Below are 26,389 nucleotides of genomic sequence, written 5' to 3'. Positions count from 1 at the left end.
CCCAGAGTAATTTTTACATTTCTGTTTTGCGACTAATTATTCACCAATAATTTTGTCACTTCTTAACATAACACAGAAATCTATATAAAAAAAGGAAAAACAAATTCAACGAGTTTTTATTTGTAAAACAACTAGACTTTCCAATTTGGTGTATTTCTTAAAGCAACACAAAAAATAAGCAAAAGAAATGAAAACAAATAAAGTTTACATATTAATGGAAAGAAAATAGGAATAACAAAATAAAACTCAGCAGCAGAATAATGATACCTAAGGAGAGAAGCGGAGATGGGTTAATGAGAATTAACCTAAGGTTAATAAGGTGTTAAATATGAACAAATTTAATATAATTTTAAGTACTTAAACTGATTGAAACCCCAGCTGTTCTCTAGTCGATGAGGGTTACACTCCCTTTCATAACTGTGCAGCTGAATATTTCAGGAAATATTTTATAGCTACATTTTTCTGGTATAAAATATTGTAAGTTGCAGGTATTTCTATAATATTAATTACAACTGTTCTATGGTTCCTTACAGGCCATCTCACCTTTACCTAACTTATACTTGTTTCTGTCTTAACAAGTAATGCATTTTTGAAGACAAATAGGGCTTTAACTTGTAAGCAGATATATACACATACCTACATATGTTGTTCAAAAAATAAGAAAAAACACAATTTTACCCCATTTAGTAAAACACCAAACATGTACGATAGAGCTAAAATGGATTTGCTTAGTTTTCCCTAATATATGTGCTCTCTTAAGGATAATGCACGTTGAAGTAAAGATTTACTATAGGAAGCAATTGGATTGAGGGCTGGGGGAGATCTCCAATATCATGCCATAGGAAATACAATGGTGTCTCAGCTCAGTATTATTACAAAAGCAAATAACACAGAGTTTTAGATTTCACTTGATGTACCTCTTGTTTTAAAAACTGTTATCATAGATGAATACAAATATTATAATACATTTTCAATTTTAAAGAAATAATATTTTGCAAGACATCATATATTTAGATGCACCTTTTCTGAATAGAAGTAGCTGGATAGAATTAATCTTTATCTTTGCATCTCTTCTGATGTGGAGTAAGTATGCAGAACAGGTGTGCCTACATTTTCCTGGATGTATACTTATTGGCCAGTGTCTCATTAAAATAAATAGTGAAGACAGGATAAGGATGATAGCTTTGGAAAGCATGCCTTCAAAAACAAGTAATAACAGCTTTCATAATTCTATTATATCTCTATCCTGTGATGCAGTCTTTAACACAAAAAGCCTTGAAACAAAAAAATGTTGGCAATGCAAATTGTCAACAAGAGATTATTCAGTAAGAAATCCAAACCAATTCTATAATGTTTGTTTCCAAAACCACAATACCTATACATCCTTCTTCCAAGTATTTATTCCTAGCATTATTACATCTATTGATACACCGTTGCTTCTACATCCATAGGTAGACATGTGACTTGAAAGTAATATTATTCTAGATATCAGATCATATAGCATAACGCTCATGATATTCCAAATCTCTTAACATATTACTCTACATTATGTCCTAATTGAAGCTAAAAGCCCCCACAGTTTTGGTCTTTATTCTAAGTTTGTGTGGCAAAGCAGACAATTTTTGTTCAGTTTCCATTGCTGAGTAAAATGGAAGTGAAAAATATGATACTACTGGAATTTCTTGATTGAATCGATAATTGTTGTTGTGGTCCAGTAGACCAGGTAGACATGCATTGAAATGAACATTAAGCAAAGATGTGCCACAAAGATCATAGTTTAAAGCTGATGACAACGATGATGATGATGTTGTGGTTGCTTTGGGCAGTTGATTGCAATTCTCAAAATCGTTCATGATTTCTTTTCTGGAAAGATCAACTGCCAATGTTGCAAGGTCTCTTAGATCTTTGCCAGAACCTCTGGAGATGACTTTGTGCATGGCAGGAGTTTGACTTGTGTAGGTAATAGATTTGAGATTTGGGAAAGGTAGATCAATTCCCTTTAACTGACTTTGGGATTTCTGGTTGTCATGAACACATTTGGAGCTGTCTGATGGATTCATAAGTCCATACTGAGATTTGATGGAAAGAAGCTCTGCTTTAAGAGTGCTGTTTTCCAAGTTTAGTGCTAGCACTTTGTTCTCTATAGCAAAATCTTGTTGACGCTTCTTTTCTCTTGATCTTTTAGCTGCAAGGTTGTTTCTTCTTCTCTTTTCCCAGTAGTGAGCATCTTTTAGTTCATCTGGTACAAATTCTCTCTTGCGCCTGGAGATACAGTAGGTCTTTTCTTGGGCAAGACTCTTTTTACATTGTTCAGCACTCTGTGTAATCTCTTCACACATGTGAGACATGGTCTTGAGCTTGTGTAAAAATAAATAAATAAAGTTAAATAATTTCAGTTGAAGACAAAGTTGCTTGAAGCATTTGGTACTATGTGTTATAAAATAATTAGCATAGATGTAGCAAAATTTTATTTTTATTTTATGTATAATATAATTACATGTTTCCTTCCCCTGCTTTTTTCTTCTGATGTATGCCTTCTTTGAGTTTGGCCTTTGCCCTGCCCATCTCCATTTTACTTTTTTCGTGTCTCTGCTCCATTCCATTGCACTCTGACCTATTTCTCCTGTCTGTGTTTGTGCCCCACTCTCATCTGTCTCTCTTGTCTGCCTTCCTTTTTCCTGCTCCCAACTGTCTGTCATTATAGCAGTGATTAGGTTTATAGATGCATGTGCATAGTTTGAGCCCAGTGATGATAGACTATGTTAATATGAATATGTGTAATTTACCTTGCATTCAAGCCAGCTCTGAACTTGGGAGCTCTCTGATTCTGACCAGATGTTGCTATTTGATTTCCCTGTGTGGTCATGCTGCTCACCATGTGAACCACTTGAAGGTTTGACTGTGGGCTAGGGATTTTTTTTTCTGTATTTTTAGTTTGTTGCTTTTTTGAGACAAAAAGAAAAGCAACTTGAAATATGAAAAGAGAGTGCACACATTTTTTTTGTATGTCTGTTAGTGCATTTTGTTGTTATTTGAGGTTTTTAACATAAAGCAATAAAAAAATAAATACAAAAATAGTGTGCTGATTTAAAATTGCCAATTTTTTCAGTTTTTTTTTCCTATTATCTAAAAAAAAAAACCTTATAAACATTTACATCAAAACAAAGAAAAAACGTATTGTTGCAATATTACTAAAGCGCTGATGTGAATATAAAAAAAGTATGTGATACAACTGGAAAACAAGTGAAAATATTAAAAGATAATCAAATGATAATTGCTGCAATTACTGTCTTGTGCACCGATATCACAAAAAAATTATATATAGGGTTAATATTGCACTAATATCAACCTTCTACTATTGCACTATTATTATATACATAAATAATTTGAAACAATAAAGCATATAGACTGAGTCTCCATTAAAACATCCACCACTATTAAAGTGATTCCAATTACTCCCAAAGTTAATAAATAAGTGCCGTGGTAGGACAAAAAACCAGACACTTCTCTTGATTAATTAAAATCCAAAGTATGATACCTTGATGCTCACATCAGAGTCTCTGCGACTCTTGACATGCGATGGACTGTTTCAAGCCTCAATAAAATGCCGCAATTCTCAAAAGAAAAAGGACAAAATCATTGTGCAGATAGTATAACTAAAAACAAATTAAGGGTTTGGGTGATTTCACTCACCCATATCCCGCAGTTAGATCGCATATAAGTAGGTCAGTTACATACAGCTAGATTCTTCTCACTCCCCATCCAGTACACACAGAGCACTGTAGGTGACGTCACTGGCTCCTCCCTGGGGCTACTACTGGAGCTTCAACTCAATTATAATCAAATTGTGTACTTTAAGAAGGACAGTGAAAAATGGGCATATAATATTATTTGCAAATACCAAGCTTTTATTGTGTGTTCCAGTGATATTCAAGCCGCAAATTGAGGGGTTGGACCATAAGGGTACTGCCAGGGGTTCAAAGGCCAGCATAAAGAGTATAAAGGAGAGAGGGCAGTCTGGGTGTGTGCCACATTGTATATTTAATAGAAGCCAAGGGGCATGCAAGATTACCATAATTTTTTTTTTTTTAATTAGTATACTTCAGTTGCTGTAACTAAGCCATTTCATGAAATAACTGGAAAAAAGTTAGATCTATTTGTTGATAAGAACTAATATTTTGACTCAAACCCCAAAAAAAAGTATTTTAAGTTCTTAATCAGATGATACAGACAATTAAAAACATGGGACAAATACGTCCCTTGGTCCTCAAAGGGTTAAGGACAGAGACCCCTAATAGAACTTTCTGACAGACCATTTTTGAAGGACTGCCATGAGATTATATCAAAAGCCTAGATGTGCTAGATGTATAGGTTCAAGGTTCCTCTTAAGTTGTCAGCCTGTCTTAATGGATACAAACTTCATTTAGTCCTTGTGAATAAGTTGACCCAAAAAGTGCTTTATTGTAGTCACCAGGATCTTTGCAAGAAATTTTGCAGTGATATTAAGTCGTTTAGTTTGATTGGGTCTATGGGTCTGTGAAGAGTTTGGGAAGCATAATTATGCTTGTCCTTGAATGGGCTAGATGTACAGTATCTCACAAAAGTGAGTACACCCCTCACATTTTTGAAAATATTTTATTATATTTTTTCATGTGACAACACCGAAGAAATTATACTTTGCTACAATGTAAAGTAGTGAGTGTACAGCTTGTATAACAGTCTAAATTGGCTGTCCCCTCAAAATAACTCAACACACAGCCATTAATGTCCAAGCCACTGGCAACAAAAGTGAGTACACCCCTAAGTGAAAAATGTCCAAATTGGGCCCAATTAGACATTTTTCCTCCCCAGTGTCATGTGACTGATTAGTGTTACGAGGTTTCGGGTGTGAATGGGGAGTAGGTGTGTTCAATTTGGTGTTATCACTCTCATTCTCTCATACTGGTCACTGGAAGTTCAACATGGCATCTCATGTCAAAGAACTCTCTGAGGATCTGAAAAAAAGAATTGTTGCTCTACATATAGATGGCCTAGGCTATAAGAAGATTGCCAAGACCCTGAAACTGAGCTGCAGCATGGTGGCCAAGACCATACATCAGTTTAACAGGACAGGTTCGACTCAGAACAGGCCTCGCAATGGTTGACCAAAGAAGTTGAGTGCACATACTCAGTGCCATATCCAGAAGTTGTCTTTGGGAAATAGACGTATGAGTGCCGCCATCAGCCTGTCAGTGCAGACCATATGCATCAAATTGGTCTGCATGGCTGTCATGCCAGAAGAAAGCCTCTTTTAAAAATGATGCACAAGAAAGCCCGCAAACAGTTTGCTGAAGATAAGCAGACTAAGGACATGGATTACTGGAACCATGTTCTGTGGTCTGATGAGACCAAGATAAACTTATTTGGTTCAGAGGTATCAAGCGTGTGTGGTGGCAACCAGTTGAGGAGTACAAAGACAAATGTGTCTTGCCTAAAGTCAAGCATGGCGGTGGGAGTGTCATGGTCTGGGGTTGTCGACACTGGGGAGCTACAGTTGATTAAGGGAACCATGAATGTACTGTGACATACTGAAGCAGAGAATGATCCGCTCCCTTCAGAGTCTGGGCCGCAGAGCAGTATTCCAACATGATAACAACCCCAAACACACCTCCAAGACAACCACTGTCATACTAAAGATGCTGAGGATAAAGGTGATTGTGACAGGTGGGCCCGTGGAACCAAGAATCCCTTGGAAAAGTTGGGGAACCCAAGTTTCAGCTCCCCATGCACCTGTTATGTCTAAGTCACCCTGTACCATCCTGGCACATGGGGACTGAGAAAATATATCTTGGATTACTTAAAATGGGACAGTAATATTTATCCACAATATCTCCCAGGATATATGTAAAGACTATTATTGGTTTGTTTAATGCTGAACTCAACATTTTAGTTGAGAGAGCTGATCACATTGGCCTCTGTACTATGTAGGAGAAAGGCCGACTCCTGCTGGAGCTCCTGCTATTGTGTGACGGCGTCCTGTGTTTATACTTATTACAATGTATAATTTACTGTGTGAATCTCGGGGACAACAAGTTGACCTCTGGTGAAATCCTGATCATAACAGTGTTCAGGAGGGCAAGGAGTCACATCGGCTGCTTAAAGGGATTAGTTAATTAGCTCATGTTAATTAGGTTTCTGGTTACACTTGTGTTGTTAGACTAATATGAGCAGGAGGTATTTTGGTACTAATAAACAGTCCATGTTCAGCAACTAAACAAGTATCGTCTTGTTTTGTGCTTGTGAGTGGTTGGAATATCTGATATCTATATTCACACTGGGAGGAAGTGGTATATGACGAAAACACTCAAGCGGAGTGTGGGACATTTGGTTACAGTGATAAACTGGCCAAGCATGTCTCCAGACCTAAACCCTATTGAACATCTGAGGGGCATCCTCAAATGGAAGGTGGAGGAGCGCAAGGTCTCTAACATCGACCAGCTCTGTGATGTCCTCATGGTGGGGTGGAATAGGACTCCAGTGGCAACCTGTGAAGCTCTGGTGAGCTCCATGCCCAAGAGGGTAAGGCAGTGCTGCAAACTAATGGTGACCACACAAAATATTGACACTTTGTCCCCAGTTGGACATTTTCACTTTGTTGCCAGGGGTTTAGACATTAATGGCTGTGTGTTGAGTTATTTTGAGGGGACAGCAAATTTATACTGTTATACAAGCTGTATACTCACTACTTTACATTGTAGCAAAGTGTAATTTCTTCAGTGTTGTCACGTGAAAAAATATTTCCAAAAATGTGAGGGATGTACTCACTTTTGTGAGATACTGTATTAGTTGTAAAGCCCTTTGCTACTGTGCCTATGTTTTTTCTTTTTACTGTGTCCCTGCTTGATATTGTTTGTTTTGATTTTTTTGGCTTCAGCTGACTATCCACCCTGGCTCTCAATCCTCAGTTACCAATACCCCTTTATCTTTGCTAATAGTTATTGGTTCCAATCTTAACCGCTTTGTTCTGAGTTTTCACACTAGGATTTTTCATTCCCCCTAACCATGAACAAAAGTCTCTTAAAAGTCCTGATAATGGGCTAATTTATTTATTTACATAATAGCGAAAACACTGCACATAGCATAAAAACACATAAAATGTCAGCAGATTAATATATACTTCTTAATAGGTGTTACTTGTGAAGTGAAAAAATGCTTTACATTAGATGTTAAAACTGTTTAAGCAGATTCAGATTAGGAAACTCTCACATAAATGCAGAAGTAACAAGTTAGACACATATATACAGTATATATATATATATATATATATATATATATATATATATATATATATATATATATATCCTTGTAAGACAGTTAGTTGTGGTGATCATTATGTAATTATTTATTATGTAAGTACTTACTGTCTTTTGAACTCACAGCCATTATCCTGCTGTTTAGCACAGAGATAGCAATAAAACATTAAACACCCTCTGATCAACATATGCTTATTTACTGTATATGCTAATATTATTTTCAGTAGTAATCATGAAATTAAATAAATTCTAATAATCATCATCAAATAATGGAAACAGAAAAGAGTTTCTTTATCTGAATGTTTTATATATAGTCATCCTGGTAAATAAAAAAAAGTAGAAGGTCTTAATAGCGATGTATCTAGTGTGGCACTGCAAATAAAAGGGAAAAATATATTGGCCCGCCAATAGGGGGTGCGCCACCTCCCCCCCAATCCAGTCATAAAAAAGGGAGTCCCTTTAAGTGTGTACAGGTGACGAACACGCTGCTGTCTATGGGAAGGTTGCCATGTTGCAATCAGCTGATTGAGAAGCTTCATTGGGCAGTCTTTAGAGAGTGTTTGGGGCGCAAGCGATGCACCCGCAAACTCCCCCACTCTACAATGATTGCTCCTGAGATTCCTGTGCTTGTTTGTCAATGGTGCGGTCCGAAGGAGTGTGGGTGATGTTTTTTGCTGAACTGCGGCATCACTTCCGTTTTCCCATCACTCACTTGTGGACTGCAATGGATGCACAGCAAGGCCTGAGCAGAGCCTCTCTGATTCTCGGCCGGACCCGAGCCACCCCTCCGTTCCGCACACACTTCCTGAATCCCGCTTCTCTCTCTCTCCACTTTATCTGTGGCACTGTAGCAGACTGGGCCCAGGTAGGGGATGACTGACTGGGCGGCTGGAGCACACACACACTGGACTGCTGACTGGCTGCACTGCACAGAGATAAGCCCAGAGGAGAGAGAGAAGGCATCATTCATCATGATACGGACTGAAGATATAATGACTACATCATCTGTCCTGTGGACTGTATACCCAGCTATATACTGTTGTGGAAAATTGTATTAATGTATGTTGTCAGATGCCCCCCAGTGTCAGTTTTGCTGCAATACACTCATGTGAGGGTATTCGCACATACAGACATTGGTGGAAGACCATTGAATGCGGAAACCTTCACTTGGACATGGTGGATCTGTTTGCTCTTTTAAGGTTGTTTGTTTATGCCTCACCAAGGGACTGGCCACTCCTAAATTCCTAAGTAAGCAGATCGGTGTATTTGGGAACCATAGTATAACTATACAAAATTATGGCCCACTGGGCCATAGTTTGGTATGGCTCGCATCATTGGTAGCAGTGGGAATGTGGAGAGTTGTGGGGAATTGTGTTCAAAGCCATGTGCTTGCCACATGGTTTTGCACACCACCATCTGCACACGTCACTACTGTATTACTGTTTGGAGATATGCATGTGTGTCATTGGTTCTTTTGAATGAATACAAGTGTCTGATTGGCTGATTCTGAAGTCAGCAGTCCCTTTTGTTATCGATGTGTTTAGTACAAATAAAAGCCACTTGGCTATTTTGCCCAGGATTTCATACTGAGCTCAAGGTTACACCAACATCTGTTTGTGTTACTTGGAGAGAAAGAAGGACGCGCTTTCCCGGCATTATATAAGAGGGATTTTTTGTGCTTTTAAGCACAAAGAAATTATATGCTTACAGGAAGAAGTTTAGATTTTTCCCAAATAATACACCCACCTTCTTCCTTCCTGTATAAACCATTTTCCATTATCACTGACTGCAGAAATACATCATCTGTCCTTTTACTGTATATATAACTGTATACAGGACAGATGATGTATATCTGCAGTCAGTGATGATGGAAGAAGATCTCTATATACAGGAAGGAAGATGGGTGTATACAGCTATATATATATATATATATATATATATAAATACACACCCACCTTCCTTCCTGTATATAGAGACATTCCTCAGGCTCAGCCCATCCATCTACCCCGTCCTCATCCTGTAGCATCCTCACATGGACTGTTCTTCTCCAGCATCCTTTCATGTGTTCACCTTTCAGCCGCTTGTTTGTCATGGTGTGTGAGCAGTGTGGGCAGGTGCTTCTGGGACTCGGTGTAAGCTGGTATGTGGCCCCTAGTCCTTAAGTCTGGCCTTACATTGCTGTACTAGAGCCAGGTGCAACCAGGACTAGGGATGAGCCGAACACCCGCAGTTCGGTTCGCATCAGAACATGCGAACAGGCAATACATTTTTTCAAACATCCGAACACCGTTAAAGTCTATGGGACTCGAACATGAAAAATCTAAAGTGCTAATTTTAAAGGCTTATATACAAGTTATTGTCATAAAAAGTGTTTGGGGACCTGGGTCCTGCCCCAATGCAATTTTTTTTTTAAATGGCAGTTTTTTCGGGAGCAATGATTTTAATAATGCTTAAAGTGAAACAATAAAAGTGAAATATTCCTTTCAATTTCGTACCTAGGGGGTGTGTATAGTATGCCTGTAAATTAGTGCTTGTTTCCCATGCTTAGAACTGTCCCTGCACAAAGTGTCAATTCTGAAGGAAAAAAAAGTCATTTAAAAGCACTTGCGGCTATAATGAATTGTCGGATCCCGGTAATACAGAAAACAGTCATTGAAAGTCATTGATAAGAAAAAAAAATGCGTGGGGGTCCCCCCAAATTCAATTATCAGGCCCTTCAGGTCTGGTATGGATATTAAGGGGAATCCTGCGTCAAATTATTTTAAAAAAATGGCGTGGAGTTCCCCCTAAAAATCCATATCCTCAGATCCTTTATCTGAGCACGCAACCTGGCAGGCTGCAGGAAAAGAGGGGGACAAGAGAGTGCCCCCCCTCCTGAACCCTACCAGGCCACATGCCCTCAACATTGGGAGGGTGCTTTGGGGCTAAGTGCCTCATCCCCACAACCCTTGCCCGGTGGTTGTGGGGGTCTGCGGGCGGTGGGCTTATCGGAATCTGGAAGCCCCCTTTAACAAGGGGACCCCCAGATCCCAGCCCTCCCTGTTTGAAATGGTAACGGGTACATTGTACCCCTACCATTTCACAAAGAAAGTGTAAAAAATTGTAAAAAAAACACACAGACATTGGGATAAGTCCTTTATGAAAAAAAAAAAAAGATTCCAGCGGTGGTAATCCACTCTCGGTATCCTGCAATGGGTGATCATCTCTCCGGGGTCCAGCGATGGATGATCTCTCCTCTCCAGGTCCAGGGTCCAACGATGATGTCCAGCGGAGCGCATCCTGTCTCCACCGGAGACACTGCGGGAACAGATCTGACAGACAGATCTCTTAGCTTAGGACGGGGACACCTGTCACGTGACCCCGTCCCCCTCTGACGCAAGGGGAAAGTTAGTAGATACTTACAGCGGCCTGATTAATGAGAGTTAGGTGAGCCTAACTGAGCCCCAGTAAAGGGACAATGTGCGCTTGCAATGAACTGCGGACACTGATCTGTTTTGGGGGCAGATACTAGTAACATGGGTTAGGGAAGTAAGACTACAGAGGATGCATCCTTACATCTTCCCTCCTAAGTGCGCAATGTCAACCTACAAAGGAGCAATGATTGTCTTACCTTAGGCCCAAAGACCCCCATTTGCTATAAGCCTGATATATACGTTACACTATGGGCATTTAGGTGTAGTGGTTAGCACTCTCCTCTAGCAGTAAAAGCTATGGAGTTTGCATGTACTCCCTGTGCCTGTGTGGGTTTCCTCTGGATACTCTGGTTTCCTCCCACACTCCAAAGACATGCAGGTAGGTTAATTTGGATTCTGTCTAAAATTGGCCCTAGTATATGAATGGGAACCTTGGATTGTGGGCTCCTGGAGGGTAGGGACTGATGTGAGTGTGCAATGTACAGGGAAAGGGATGATTGTAGACACTCACTCAGGTTGAACTGGATGGACTGGTGTCTTTATTCAACCTTACTAACTATTTGAACAAGGGAATTAACCTTATACTTCACTTTATCTTATTATGTTTTGGTTTGCTTGTTATACTCAACCAGTTCAATACCTTGTAATAGGATTACTAGAAGTATGACACTAGTACCATTGTATGTGTCATACTATACCTTAGGAATACGTTTGTTCATTGCTCATTGTTCTTACAGCGGCTGTGCCCGCAACCACATTTATTGCTGTATACTTTCTATTAAAACGCAATAAAAATTCACTGGAAAACAAAAAAAGACTACAGAGGATGCAAATTTTTACATTTTGGAAATCCCACCATGAGTTAAAAGATATCCAAATCACAATATTGTGCTTTGCTAAAAATGACATAATTATCTGTAGAAATTTAGATATGCATATTGGTATGAGGTGGTGGTGTTTTTATGCGTGAGAACTTGACTTTAGATCAGTTTTTTTGTATTTGGTATTTTAAATTGAAACCATGTATTATTATTTCAGGTACTTGTATAGCGCCACCAATTTACAAATATATATTCCAGGGATATGCAAATAGCGGACCTCCAGCTGTTGCAAAACTGCAAGTCCCATCATGCTTCTGCCTCTGGGTGTCATGCTTGTGGCTGTCAGAGTCTTGCTATGCCTCATGGGAATTGTAGTTCTGCAACAGCAGGAGGTCTGCTAATTGCATATCCCTGTATATTCACATCAGTGCATAGCCTCAAGGAGCTTACAATCTAAGGTCCCTAATTCACATTCATACATACTAGGGCCAATTTTGACAGGATCCAATTAACCTATCAGCATGTCATTGCAGTGTGGGAGGAAACCCACACAGGCACAGGGAGAACATGCAAACTCCAGGCAGCTGGTGCTGTGGTTGGGATTTGAACCAGTAAACCTGGTTACTGCTAGGTGAAAGTGCTAACCACTAAACCACTGTGCTGCCCATTTAACTTCTATAGATATCAATAGGTAAGTAAGTGTCTGGAATAGGGATGAGCCGAACACCCCCCGGTTCGGTTCGCACCAGAACTTTCGAACGGACCCCAAATTCGAACGAACTTTAGAACCCCATTGAAGTCTATGGGACTCGAACATTCGAAATTAAAAGTGCTCATTTTAACGGCTAATATGCAAGATACTGTCCTAAAAAGGGTTTGGGGACCTGGCTCCTGCCCCAGGGGACATGGGTCAATGCCTAAAATGTTTTTAAAAATGTCCGTTTTGGCGGGAGCACTGATTTTAATGACGATTAAAGTGAAAAAAAAGTGAAATATTCCTTTAAATATGGTGCCTGGGGGTGTCTGTGGTATGCCTGTGAAGTGCCACGTGTTTCCCGTGTTTAGAACAGTCCCTGCACAAAATGACATTAACCACTTGCCGACCGCCTCACGCCGATGTACGTCGGCAGAATGGCACAGGCAGGCATAATCACATACATGTACGTGATTTGCCTCCCGCGGGTCGGGGGCCCGATGGGGCCCCCGCCCGGTGCCTGCGGCGGTCGGTTTTCGTTCGGGAGCGATCCCGGACGAGGGGACGGCCATTCATTCATGGCCACCCCCTCGCGATCGCTCCCGACGAATGGAAATCCCCGGTGACATCACTTCCTCTCCTGTAATGTAAACACAGGAGAGGAAGTGATGTATTCTCTCCTCCGTGTCGGTATTTTTCGTTCCGACACGGAGGAGAGCGGATCAGTGAGTTGCACCAACACATCCCACACACAGTAGAACATGCCAGGCACACTCACACCCCCCCTTTACCCCCCGATCACCCCCCCAATTACCCCTGCCCCCCAGTCACAGTGACACCAATGTCATTTTTTTTTTTTTTTTTTTTTTTTTTGCATTGGTGTCATTTGTGACTGTAATAACTGTTAGGGCAGTTAGGGTTAGCCCCCTTTAGTTCTAATGTACCCCCCTAACCCCCCCAATAAAGGTTTAACCCCGTGATCACCCCCCGTCGCCAGTGTCACTAAGGCTGGGTTCACATTGCAGCGGTTTATGAGAACGAATGTGATTCGCACCTCACTGCAGTGCAAATCACATCCGATCTCTGTGCGATTCGAGTTCAGCCATTCGCCGCACCCGCCGCACCCGCCACACCCGCCGCACCCGCCGCAAATTCGCACGGGACCCTTTTTTTGGCCCGCAGCAGAATCGGATCGCATGGGTGTTCACACCATGCGATCCGAGTTTGCAGATCGCACTGCGATATGCGAACTGATCTGGGGGTGTCAGTAACATTTCACTGACACTCCCAGCAGTTCGCATAGGGCAGTGTGAACTGCCGCCGGGAGGCATGCGATGCGGGAACCCGCCGCGGATTCGCGGCGTTTCCGCATCGCTCCAGTGTGAACCCAGCCTAATAAGCGATCATTTTTCTGATCGCCGTATTAGTGTCACAGGTGACGCTAGTTAGGCAGGTAGGTATTTAGGTTCGCCGCAGCTTTTTATAGCGCTAGGGACCCCCATATACTACCGCATAAAGCCCCCTGATTGCCCCCTAGTTAACCCTTTCACCAGTGATCACCATATAACTGTTACAGGTGACGCTGGTTGGTTAGTTATTTTTTTATAGTTTCAGGGCACCCGCCATTTATTACCTAATAAAGGTTTAACCCCCTGATCACCCGGCAGGTGTCATTTGTGACTAATAACTGTTAGGGCAGTTAGGGTTAGCCCCCTTTAGTTCTAAGGTACCCCCCTAACCCCCCCAATAAAGGTTTAACCCCGTGATCACCCCCCGTCGCCAGTGTCACTAAGGCTGGGTTCACATTGCAGCGGTTTATGAGAACGGATGTGATTCGCACCGCACTGCAGTGCAAATCACATCCGATCTCTGTGCGATTCGAGTTCAGCTATACAGATAGTATGGCTGAATTCGTGTCGCACCCGCCGCACCCGCCGCAAACTCGCACGGGACCCTTTTTTTGGTCCGCAGCAGAATCGGATCGCATGGGTGTTCACACCATGCGATCCAAGTTTGCAGATCGCACTGCGATATGCGAACTGATCTGGGGGTGTCATTAACATTTCACTGACACTCCCAGCAGTTCGCATAGGGCAGTGTGAACTGCCGCCGGGAGGCATGCGATGCGGGAACCCGCCGCGCATTCGTGGCGTTCCCGCATCGCTCCAGTGTGAACCCAGCCTAATAAGCGATCGTTTTTCTGATCGCTGTATTAGTGTCACAGGTGACGCTAGTTAGGCAGGTAGGTATTTAGGTTCGCCGCAGCTTTTTATAGCGCCAGGGACCCCCATATACTACCGCATAAAGCCCCCTGATTGCCCCCTAGTTAACCCTTTCACCAGTGATCACCATATAACTGTTACAGGTGACGCTGGTTGGTTAGTTATTTTTTTATAGTTTCAGGGCACCCGCCATTTATTACCTAGTCTCACTAGTGTACCCCTAAATTTAGGGGTGTCTACTTTCTAAAATGGGGTCATTTGGGGGGGGGGTTTTGTGCCATCTTGGCATTTTATGGCCTTCAAAACTGTAACGCCCTTAGAAAGCCTGAAGGCGGTGCTTGGTTTTTGGGGCCCCGTACGCGGCTAGGCTCCCAAAAAGTCCCACATATGTGGTATCCCCGTACTCAGGAGAAGCAGCAGAATTTATTTTGGGGTGTCATTTCACATATGCCCATGGCATGCGTGAGCAATATATCATTTAGTGACAACTTTGTGAAAAAAAAAAAAAGTTTGTAATTTTCCCGCAACTTGTGGCAAAATATAAAATATTCCATGGACTCAACATGCCTCTCAGCAAATAGCTTGGGGTGTCTACTTTCTAAAATGGGGTCATTTGTGGGGGTTTTGTGCCATCTTGGCATTTTATGGCCTTCAAAACTGTAATAGGTAGTGAGAAGTGAACTCAAAAAATTACGCCCTTAGAAAGCCTGAAGGCGGTGCTTGGTTTTCGGGGCCCCGTACGCGGCTAGGCTCCCAAAAAGTCCCACATATGTGGTATCCCCGTACTCAGGAGAAGCAGCAGAATTTATTTTGGGGTGTCATTTCACATATGCCCATGGCATGCATGAGCAATATATCATTTAGTGACAACTTTGTGAAAAAAAAAAAAAAAAAAAAAAAGTTTGTAATTTTCCCGCAACTTGTGGCAAAATATAAAATATTCCATGGACTCAACATGCCTCTCAGCAAATAGCTTGGGGTGTCTACTTTCTAAAATGGGGTCATTTGTGGGGGTTTTGTGCCATCTTGGCATTTTATGGCCTTCAAAACTGTAATAGGTAGTGAGAAGTGAACTCAAAAAATTACGCCCTTAGAAAGCCTGAAGGCGGTGCTTGGTTTTCGGGGCCCCGTACGCGGCTAGGCTCCCAAAAAGTCCCACATATGTGGTATCCCCGTACTCAGGAGAAGCAGCAGAATTTATTTTGGGGTGTCATTTCACATATGCCCATGGCATGCATGAGCAATATATCATTTAGTGACAACTTTGTGAAAAAAAAAAAAAAAAAAAAAAAGTTTGTAATTTTCCCGCAACTTGTGGCAAAATATAAAATATTCCATGGACTCAACATGCCTCTCAGCAAATAGCTTGGGGTGTCTACTTTCTAAAATGGGGTCATTTGTGGGGGTTTTGTGCCATCTTGGCATTTTATGGCCTTCAAAACTGTAATAGGTAGTGAGGCGTGAAATCAAAAATTTACGCCCTTAGAAAGCCTGAAGGCGGTGCTTGGTTTTCGGGGCCCTGTACGCGGCTAGGCTCCCAAAAAGTCCCACATATGTGGTATCCCCGTACTCAGGAGAAGCAGCAGAATTTATTTTGGGGTGTCATTTCACATACGCCCATAGCATGTGTGAGCAATATATCATTTAGTGACAACTTTGTGTAAAAAAAAAAAAAAAATTTTTTTTTTGTCATTATTCAATCGCTTGAGGCAAAAAAATAAAATATTCAATGGGCTCAACATGCCTCTTATCAATTTCCTTAGGGGGTCTACTTTCCAAAATGGGGTCATTTGGGGGGGTTTTGTACTGCCCTGTCATTTTAGCACCTCAAGAAATGAGATAGGCAGTCGTAAACTAAAAGCTGCGTAAATTCCAGAAAACGTACCTTAGTTTGTAGATGTGACAACTTTTGCGCAAACCAATAAATATACAATTATTGACTTTTTTTTTACCAAAGACATGTGGCTGAATACATTTTGGCCTAAATGTATGACTAAAATTGAGTTTATTGGATTTTTCTAATAACAAAAAGTAGAAAATATCATTTTTTTTCAAAATTTGCGGTCTTTTTACGTTTATATCGCAAAAAATAAAAATCGCAGAGGCAATCAAATACCATCAAAAGAAAGCTCTATTTGTGGGAAGAAAAGGACGCAAATTTTGTTTGGGTACAACATTGCATGACCGCGCAATTACCAGTTAAAGCAGCGCAGTGCCAAATTGTAAAAAGACCTCTGGTCATTTACCAGCAAAATGGTCCGGTCTGAAAGTGGTTAAACAGAAATAACATCATTGAAAACTGCTTGCGGTTTTATGTTATATCTGGTTCCTGCAATATGGTTGAAAATCATTGAGAAAAATGGCATGGGTAGCCCTCCCTGCCCATTACCAGCCCCTTTGGGTCTTGTACGCATATCAAGGGGAACCCCGTACCCATATTAAAAAAAAGAAATGCGTGTGGCCCCCAGGCCCTATATACTCAGAACAGCAGTATACAGACGGTGCAAACAAGACAGGGACTGTGTAGGTTTGTTGTGTTAAGTTGAATCTGTTTGTAATTTTCAACTGGTACATTTTTAAAGTGTAGCTCCAGTCAACAAAACTATTTTTAAGCTTTTTGGAAAACATAGGGAAGGGTTATCACCCCTGTATAATTTGTTTTGTCGTACATCTTTTTTCATCTCACTTGCTGTTGTCTCCTTCCGTTTGCAAGTAGGAGATGTTTGTAAGTTGGATGTTTGAAAGTAGGGGCCTGCCCTATATGCTCTGCAGAAATGGCGGAACAAGGTGTTGATTTTGCCACAACATTGTAAGCCCTCAAAGTGACTCTTGGTGGGCGCTGGAGCGCCCTGCTGTGAACGATTATATCAAGAATTGTAATTACATGCCATTGTTGAACAGTGGTAGAAAATTTGACCTTTGGTGGTTGTGGTGCTGGTGCCACAACACTATAAGTCCTCACAGTTACTCTGGGTGGGCACAGGAACGAGCCCTCCTGTGAAATATTATATCAAGAATTGTAATTACATGTCCCTGTTAAACAGGGGCAGAAAAATTGGGCTTTAGGCACTGGTGCTGGTGCCACCACACTGCAACCTCTCCCATATACTCTAGTTTTATTGCAGGAATTAGCCCTGCTGCAAAAGCATTGCATCAAAAATTGTAATTAAACGCCCCTGTTAAACAGGGGCAGAAAAATTGGGCTTTAGGCACTGGTGCTGGTGCCACCACACTGCAACCTCTCCCATATACTCTAGTTTTATTGCAGGAATTAGCCCTGCTGCAAAAGCATTGCATCAAAAATTGTACTTAAACGCCCCTGTTAAACAGGGGCAGAAAAATTGGGCTTTAGGCACTGGTGCTGGTGCCACCACACTGCAACCTCTCCCATATACTCTAGTTTTATTGCAGGAATTAGCCCTGCTGCAAAGCATTGCATCAAAAATTGTAATTAAACGCCCCTGTTAAACAGGGGCAGAAAAATTGGGCTGATGGCATCACCCAGAACCAGAAATGTTCTTCCAACATATCAGCGGAGGAGGAAGAGGATAGACAATCAACATAACAGGACAGTCACTCAGCATCAGCATAGGCAGTCTTGAAGGGATGTGATATTTCAAAAAAAATTATTCGGTTACATCAGCTTCAGGTGCTTGGTAGCTGTGGGTGATCCAAGACTGATTCATCTTGATGAAGGTCAGTCGATCAACAGATTCGGTGGACAGGCGCACCCTGTGATCGGTAACAAAGCCACCAGCAGCACTGAAGGTGCGTTCTGAAAGAACGCTGGATGCAGGACAGGCCAGTAGCTCAATTGCATACTGTGCAAGCTCTGGCCAGTGATCCATCCTCAAGACCCAGTAAGCCAGAGGATTTTCGGTGGGAATGGTGTCTAAGTCTGACCTTGCCCCTAGGTATTACTGCACCATGTAAATCAGACGCTGGCGATGGTTGCTGGAACCGATCATACCTTGGGGCTGCGGACTAAAAAATTGTCTGAAAGCATCAGTCAGACGGCCACCTTCTCCACCGCTCCTCCTGACCGATGCCTCAGCAACGCGTTGTCCAGGACCAGGAGTTTGTAACCTCCCAGTCTCTGGGAACGCGTTGCACAGACCTTTCTGCAAGGCCTCCCGGAGATGTCTCATCCTCTGCTCCCTCTGCGATGGCAAGATAAGGTCGGCAACCTTACCCTTGTACCGTGGATCAAGGAGAGTGGCCAGCCAGTAATGGTCCCTCTCCTTGATCCCAAGAATACGGGGATCCTTTCCGCAGGCTTTGCAGGATCAGGGAGGCCATGCAGTTTAGGTTAGCTGAGGCATTCGGTCCGGAGTCCTCTGGGTCACTAAGGGCAACATGATTCACAGCTACCTCCTCCCAGCCACGTACAAGTCCATGTGTTTCTTGGGACTGTAAATCATCCCTACAAGACTGCTGCTGCTGATGCTGAGTGCCAGCCTCCACCTCCATGCTGACACAATCATCCTTCTCCTCCTCTTCCCCCTCCTCATCCTCTTCCTGTGTGATGGGTGGCACAGCAGGAACACTGTCTGGATAAAGGGGGCCTTGAGAGGCAAGGAAGTCCTCCTCTTCCTGCCTCTGTTCTGCCTCAAGTGCCCTGTCCATTATTCCACGCAGTGTATGCTCCAAGAGGTGGACAAGAGGTACAGTGTCACTGATGCATGCACTGTCACTGCTCACCATCCTTGTGGCCTCCTCAAACGGTGACAGGACAGTGCATGCATCCCTGATCATGCCCCACTGGCGTGGTGAGAAAAAACCGAGCTCCCCTGACCCTGTCCTGGTGCCGTAGTCGCACAGGTACTCATTGATGGCCCTCTGCTGCGTGTGCAGCCGCTGCAGCATGGCCAACGTTGAGTTCCACCTGGTGGGCATGTCACATATAAGGCGGTTCTTGGGCAGGTTCAACTCCTTTTGGAGCTCAGCCAGCCGAGCACAGGCATTAAATGATCGGCGGAAATGCACACAGACTTTCCTGGCCTGCTTCAGGACATCCTGTAAGCCGGGGTACCTGCCCAAGAACCGCTGCACCACCAGGTTAAGGACGTGAGCTACACAGGGCACATGGGTCAGTTGTCCCTGTCGGAGGGCGGAGAGGAGGTTGGTGCCATTGTCACAAACCACCATTCCTGGCTTAAGCTGGCATGGCGTCAACCACCTCTCGGCCTGCCCCTGCAGAGCTGACAAAACATCCGCCCCAGTGTGGCTCCTGTCCCCCAAACAAACCAGCGCAAGCACGGCATGGCATTGTTTTGCCTGCATACTTGTGTAGCCCCTGGAACGCCTACGAAGCACCGCTGGTTCTGAGGACAGAGCACTGGAAGAGGCCATGGAGGAAGAAGACGAGGAGGGAGTGGAGGAGAGAGGTGTGTCACAACCAATAGTAGCATTTTGGAGGCGTGGTGGCGGAACAACCTCCAACACTACTGCACCTTGTCCTGCATCCTTCCCAGCTGCCAGAAGAGTGACCCAATGGGCCGTGAAAGACAGGTAACGTCCCTGTCCATGCCTGCTGGACCATGAGTCAGCGGTAACATGCACCTTACCGCTGACTGCCCTTTCCAGCGAGGCAAGGACATTGCCTTCCACATGCCGGTAGAGAGCCGGAATCGCCTTCCGTGAGAAAAAGTGGTGTTTGGGGACCTGCCACTGAGGAACCGCACATTGTACAAACTCACGGAAGGGGGCCGAGTCTACCAACTGAAAAGGCAGCAGTTGAAGTGCTAGCAATTTAGCCAAGCTAGCATTCAACCGCTGGGCATGTGGATGGCTGGGAGTGAACTTCTTTCGCCGGTCCAGCAGCTGGGGCAGGGACATTTGCCTGCTATAATCGGACGTGGGTGTACTGCTAGCAGAGTGCCCGGAAGCACTTGGCTGTGACACACCTAATTCTACACCTTCATTCCTCTCAGAGCAGGTTTCAGAGAGGACTGAAGGTCTAGTGGGGTTGGAGATGCCAGCTGATGAGGAGCAAGGAGAGGTCCGCTTTGTTCTTTGGTGTGGGTCTTTGAGGTACGCTTGCCAACGAGCTGCATGGTAGGTCAACATATGTCTGGTCAAGCATGTGGTGCCCAAGCGGCTGATGTTTTGGCCAAGCGAGATACGCTTGAGACATATGTTGCAAATAGCAGCGGTGCGATCTGATGCACTCGTCTCAAAAAAGGCCCAGACCAAAGAACTTTTAGAATAACGCGCAGAGGCAGCGCCCTGCACAGGCGGAGCTCTGCGGTGTGATTCAGTCGGTGTGCTGCCCCTAAGCTGGCCCCCAGAGGGCATCCTGCCTCCTCCTCCTCCTCCTCCTCCTACCTCTCTCCTACCAGGCACCCACGTGGAGTCAGTGCCCTCATCATCCCCTCCCTCTTCATCGCTGTAGCAAACCTGGCAGTATGCTGCAGCTTGTGGAACATGACTGCCATATTGCTGTCTTTCTTGAGCATCCCCTCTCTCTGCGCTCACGCTACTGCCTTCCTCTAGCTGAGTGTCATCATCAGAGCCTACAAAACACTGGGCATCCTCCTGGAGCATGTACCCAACACTGTGCTCAAAGAGTTCAGGAGACTCCTCAGGAGGACGTGGTGGGTCTAGGGAAGGAGTCACTGATGATGACATTGAGAGGAGGGAAGACGATGCGTTGGCAGCTGCTTTTCTAGTACCCTGAGACTGGGTGAGAGAGGATGAGGAGGATGAAGAGGGCTTGGTCATCCACTCTACCAAGTTGTTGCCATGTTGCGGTTCAACATGTCCAGCTGCCGAAAAGAAGGACAAGCGTGTCCCATGGCCACATGCTGATGACAATGCACCGCGTCCATGACCAGCACTGTTGTCTCTAGACACAGAGCCTGCTTGCCCTCTTTTATCGGCTCGCGCCTGTCTGCCTCTCCTTGCTGGCCTTCCAGACATGGTAATGGCCTGAAGGGAGTTGGGTAAAACAGCAGTTGGGTAGTGTATATTGTGCTGGAGGCACACAACACCCACTAACTCCTGCAGATGCCTTTATTATAGAACACCAGAGATAAAGGGGTATACTGTAATGGAGTCACACAACACCCACTAAGCCCTGCAGATGGCTGTATTAGAGAACAGCAATAAACGGTAGATACAGGTGTATATTGTGCTGGAGTCACACAACACCCACTAACTCCTGCAGATGCCTTTATTATAGAACACCAGAGATAAAGGGGTATATACAGATGTATACTGTGCTGTGCTGGAGGCACACACAACTTCCAATAACTCCTGCAGATGGCAAGTGGGCTCAAATAGAGAAGAGCTATGTAGGTGGATATAGCGGTGTGTACTGAGTACAGAGCACGCAGACAGCACGCACAAGCTCCTAACACTACTGACTGCAAGCTCTATTATAAAAGATAGATCACTAGCTATATAGGTGAGGTGAATATAGCGGTGTATACTGCGGTCAGGGCATGCAGACAACAACCACTACAGAAGAGCAAGATCGAAAATCGTCCGATAACGATCGGTGTGTACTGTGTTGAAGGTACACAGAACACCCACTAACTGCTTCAGACGCCAACACACTACACAAGGCCGCCGCACTGGCGGTCTTATATAGTGTGGGGCGTGTACTACACAGCCTGAGCTATGATTGGCCACAGGCATCCTGCCTGTGGCCAATCATGGCTCTCCTCGCTGCTGGCGCTGTGATTGGCCAAGCATGCGGGGTCACAGTGCATGCTTGGCCAATCATGAGCCAGCAATGCACTGCGATGATGCAGTGCATTGTGGGCCGTGAGCGCCACACGAATTTGGCGCGAACGGCCCATAATGTTCGGAATTCGCCGAACGGGCGAACAGCCGATGTTCGAGTCGAACGTATGTTCGACTCGAACACGAAGCTCATCCCTAGTCTGGAATGTAACGACTATATGTTTTTTCTTTTGTTTTCCAAAAGGTTTTTTTTCTCACATAGAGATTGATATGTTTATTTAATTACACTGACATTTTTATAAAAAAAAAAATAATAATTCTCATTTGTAACCTTGCAACATATGCAATTGCTTTCGTCTGTAGGGTACATTATTATTTTATAAAATAGTAATACATGATCAGGATGTTCATCTTCCTTCTATAGTCTTCTTTATATATATTTTACACTGAAGAGTAATGGAAGTTTCCACCTGACAGTTGTCATCAGTTTGTTGTAAAAGTATATCTGCTAGGCTATGGGATTCCCCCTAATTATCTTCTGTGAAAGGAAAAAACTTGGGTAACATCATGGTGAATGTAGTGTGGTGAGGTGAGAGAGAACCATTTAGCTTATGCAGATATCAATAGGTAAGTAGGGGCCTGGAATGTAGCAACTATTTTTCTTTTGTTTTCTAAAAGGATTTTTTTCACTTTGAAGTGGATGAGTTAATTTAGTTACATTGATATTTCTAGAAAATGTAAAAAAAAAAAAAATTGAAGAGTAATGGAAAATTCCACCTGGTAGTTGTACTTGTCAACAATTTGTTGTAAAAGTCTATCTGGTAGGCTATGGGCTTCCCCAAAATGATCCTCCGATAAAGAAAAATGCTTCTGTAACATCAATAGGGAAGGAGGGGCTTGGACTATAGCGATTATATGTTTTGTTTTTTAAGTTTTCTTAAAAGGATATTTAACACATAGAGTTCATTCAGTTACATTAACATTTTTAGAAAATGTAAAAAAAAAAAAAGGAAAAAAAGAGTAGATTATTATTGTTTAAGAAAATGGTGAAACATGTGAAAAGATGTTCATTTTCCTTCTGAAGTTTTGCTTAAATATATTTTCCACTTAAGAGTAATGGAAGTTTCCACCTGATAGTTGTCATCAGTTTGTTGTAAAGGTCCATCTGCTAGGCTATTGGGTCCCCCCCTAATTATCCTCTGTTAAAGAAAAATTCTTGTATGACATCAGGTTAGATGTAGTGTGGTGAGGTGAGAGTGAATTACTTAGATGATTCATAGAGAGACCCTGAGCCATGCGCTTCATATGGAAAGGTTCTGCTGGTAATTGCTTGCAACACTCCCTGCATCTTATACATTTCCTCACATAATACTCTATGAGCGAATATCGTGTGAAATATAGGTAAAAGACTGCATCAGGATTTTAAGTACTAAATACTTGGCTTTGATCAGAGGCATAACTAGAACTTTCAGGGCCCCGATGCAAGAAACCATAAAGGGTCCCCCTGACCCCCCCGCCCAGGGCTCGGTTGCAAGTCCGACCTTTGCAATCCCGGTAGTTCCGCCACTGGTGCCAGTAGTTGTTTACTTTTGTTATTTTATTTTGGTATTATTTTTACCATATTCTATTTTGCAGTTTTTTAGGAGCTCCATTGGAGGGTTTTGGTGAAATGTTAGAGGTCCCCTGAGTCTGACTGGGTTTAATACAGCTCTAAAGCTGAATTACTGGCACAATAAACGTTAATTTAACCATTTGCCGACTGGGCCATAGCCAAATTACGGCTACAGCCTGGTCGGATAACTCTCGAAGGCTGTCATATGACAAAATTGCTCTCCTGGGGGCACACACCCGGGAATGTCTGGGACCCTCGTGTGTTCAAGACCCGATGCATCACGGATCGGGGGAAGGGGCCAATGACAGCAGCCCTTTACTACGTGATCAGCTGTGTCCGGTTCGGCTCCTCCCCTCTCTCATGCCGATCGGTACAGTATGTGAGGGGACGGGAAGAGTCAGATACAGCAGCACTGTGGGCTGGATCTGAAGTGCCCACAGCACTGATCTGTGCTCATCCATTCTCATCCATGCTCATCCATCCTCCATCCATGCTCATTTCTCCTCATTCATGCTCATCCATCCCCATCCATGTCTCCTCCATCCTCATCCATTCCAATCCATGGCTTATATATCCCCATCCATGGCTTATCCCTCCCCATCCATGGCTTACCCATCCCCATCCATGGCTCAGCCATGCCCATTCATTGCTCATCCATCCCTATTCATGGCTCATCCATCCCCATCCATGGATCATCCATCCTCATTCATGGTTCACCTATCCCCGTCCATGGCTCATTCATGCTCACCCATCCTCATCCATGGCTAATACATGCCACATCAGTGATGATCTGTGCCACATCAGTGTTGATCCGTGCCACATCCATGCCACATCAGTGATAAATGAGCCTTCCTTTTGCAGTAAAATTCCACCTGAAATTTATCTCCCAGGAAGTTGACACGGACACGCCCAACAACATACCTGGATTGGCTAAAAGACCAACACCTACTAGCCCCTAATCTATGCTCTGGAACAAGATGAAGAATAAGAAGGCTAAACATAATGGCCCCCCTTGACTGTTCACCAATCTGGCTCACTTCTCTCTTACAACCCAGAGATAGGTTCCGGGTTCTAGGTTCCACTGAACACAATTAGAGACTTCACTTTTGGGAGGTCTCCAACCTGTTTTCATAGTCTTCCAAATGTTTGCCTGTTCGATTTTTGCCTGTTTAGCCTTAACAGTCTCCTCTGAGGATTCCTAGCAGACCTACTGGGAGAATCCTCGCCCACTACCCTCAAGAAGTTGACTTCCAAGGAAGGAATGCTACAAACTCGTTCTCTCCTCAGGGACCCTTGGTCACTCCTACGCCTCAATTTTTGCCCCCTCCCCTTATTTTTTTATTTTTTGGGGGATTCACATCTGAGTGTGGGAGGTTCAGAAGTAAAGCATATGGGCCTCCTTCTTCCCTCACCCCCCCCCCCCCCCCCCGCCCCAGGGGAGAGGGAGGACAGGGCCGCCCAGACAAGCTTCAAATACATCATATGAGCCTAATTCCAACATCTAATACAGACCACCTACGTATCTATTTATTGACTCATCCTGAGATGCCAGCTGATCCGACAAGAAATCCCACTCGAAGATGTCCAGAAAGAAAATATCTAAGGGTGAGTGATGGTAAAAACAGCGATATTGTCCCTACTGAGCTCCATGGCTGACCCCACAGAGAAAGTTCTTAAAATAGCCACACACAATGTCCAGGGCCTGAACTCCCCTCTGAAATGGAGGAAGGTTTTTGACAAATCCCTAAACATGGACATTATCATGCTGCAGGAGACTCACTTTCCTATACAGCTCCAACTTCCTCCACTCTCACTTTCCGCAGTTCCATTTAGCCAATGCGGAAACTAAAACCCGAGGGGTGGCAATACTCTTTTCCAAATCCTGCAAATTTGCAAGTCTCTATAACTTTAACGATCCTGATGGCAAGTTTATCTTAGTGAATACAAACAAGAATGAAAGGCTGAAATTGAGCAACCAGAGAAGGATTATTTAGCTCTGCAGGCTCAACACAAAAAGAACCCTTCTGGTACTCCAATAGCCCAAATAGTTAAAGCCAGACTGGAACTTAATTTAGCCATTACAACTAAAGCCGAGAAAGTCATCCGCTGGAGTGGCAACAAATTCTACACACAAAAAGACAGGATAGGTCCACTTCTAGCTACCAAACTGTCCCCCCAAGTAAAGGTCCACACCATGCCCAAGTTGCCGGTCAGGAACCTACTGGTAACCCAACCAAAATACTAGAATCATTTCAGAAATCTACTCCAAACTCCTCCCTTACAAAGACTAACAAGGAATCCATATCAAGGTTTCTGGATAGTCTTCCCATTTCATCCCTAGATGCTGAACACATGGAGGCAGCCTTCATGAAGGAGGAGGTGATGGAAGTCATCAAGGGCCTCAAAAAGGGCTCAGCCCCTGGCCCAGATGGTCCTTCCATCCCCTACTATAAGGCCTTTGTGGATACCCTGGCCCCATACATGACAAAATTCTTTCATTCCAAAACGCAGTTCGATCCCCTAGGCGCCCAGCTCAACACAGCTTACATTACGGTCATACAGAATCCTCAAAGGAACCTGGAAGAAGTCAGCAACTATCGCCCAATTTCCTTAATAAACAACGACCTGAAAACATTAACCAAAATA

The 26,389-nt window shown here is 43.6% G+C and overlaps 1 protein-coding gene across 1 annotated transcript in view; it reads right to left on the bottom strand.

The window, feature by feature from the left end:
* Positions 1–234: 234 nt before the first annotated feature.
* The window catches only part of LOC143976080 (nuclear factor interleukin-3-regulated protein-like), a 68,228-nt gene continuing 42,073 nt past the window's right edge, over positions 235–26,389 (bottom strand). Inside the window, exon 2 of the mRNA XM_077478554.1 lies at positions 235–2,357. Within this exon, the coding sequence (XP_077334680.1) occupies positions 1,554–2,348 (795 nt within the window). The 5' untranslated portion in view covers positions 2,349–2,357 and the 3' untranslated portion in view covers positions 235–1,553. The remainder of the gene's footprint in view (positions 2,358–26,389) is intronic.

This window comes from Lithobates pipiens, unplaced genomic scaffold, assembly GCF_037356315.1.
Source record: "Lithobates pipiens isolate NorthernLeopardFrog02 unplaced genomic scaffold, aLitPip1_a1.2 Scaffold_13, whole genome shotgun sequence".
NCBI lineage: Eukaryota > Metazoa > Chordata > Amphibia > Anura > Ranidae > Lithobates > Lithobates pipiens.
This window is presented reverse-complemented; position numbering and strand designations above follow the sequence as displayed.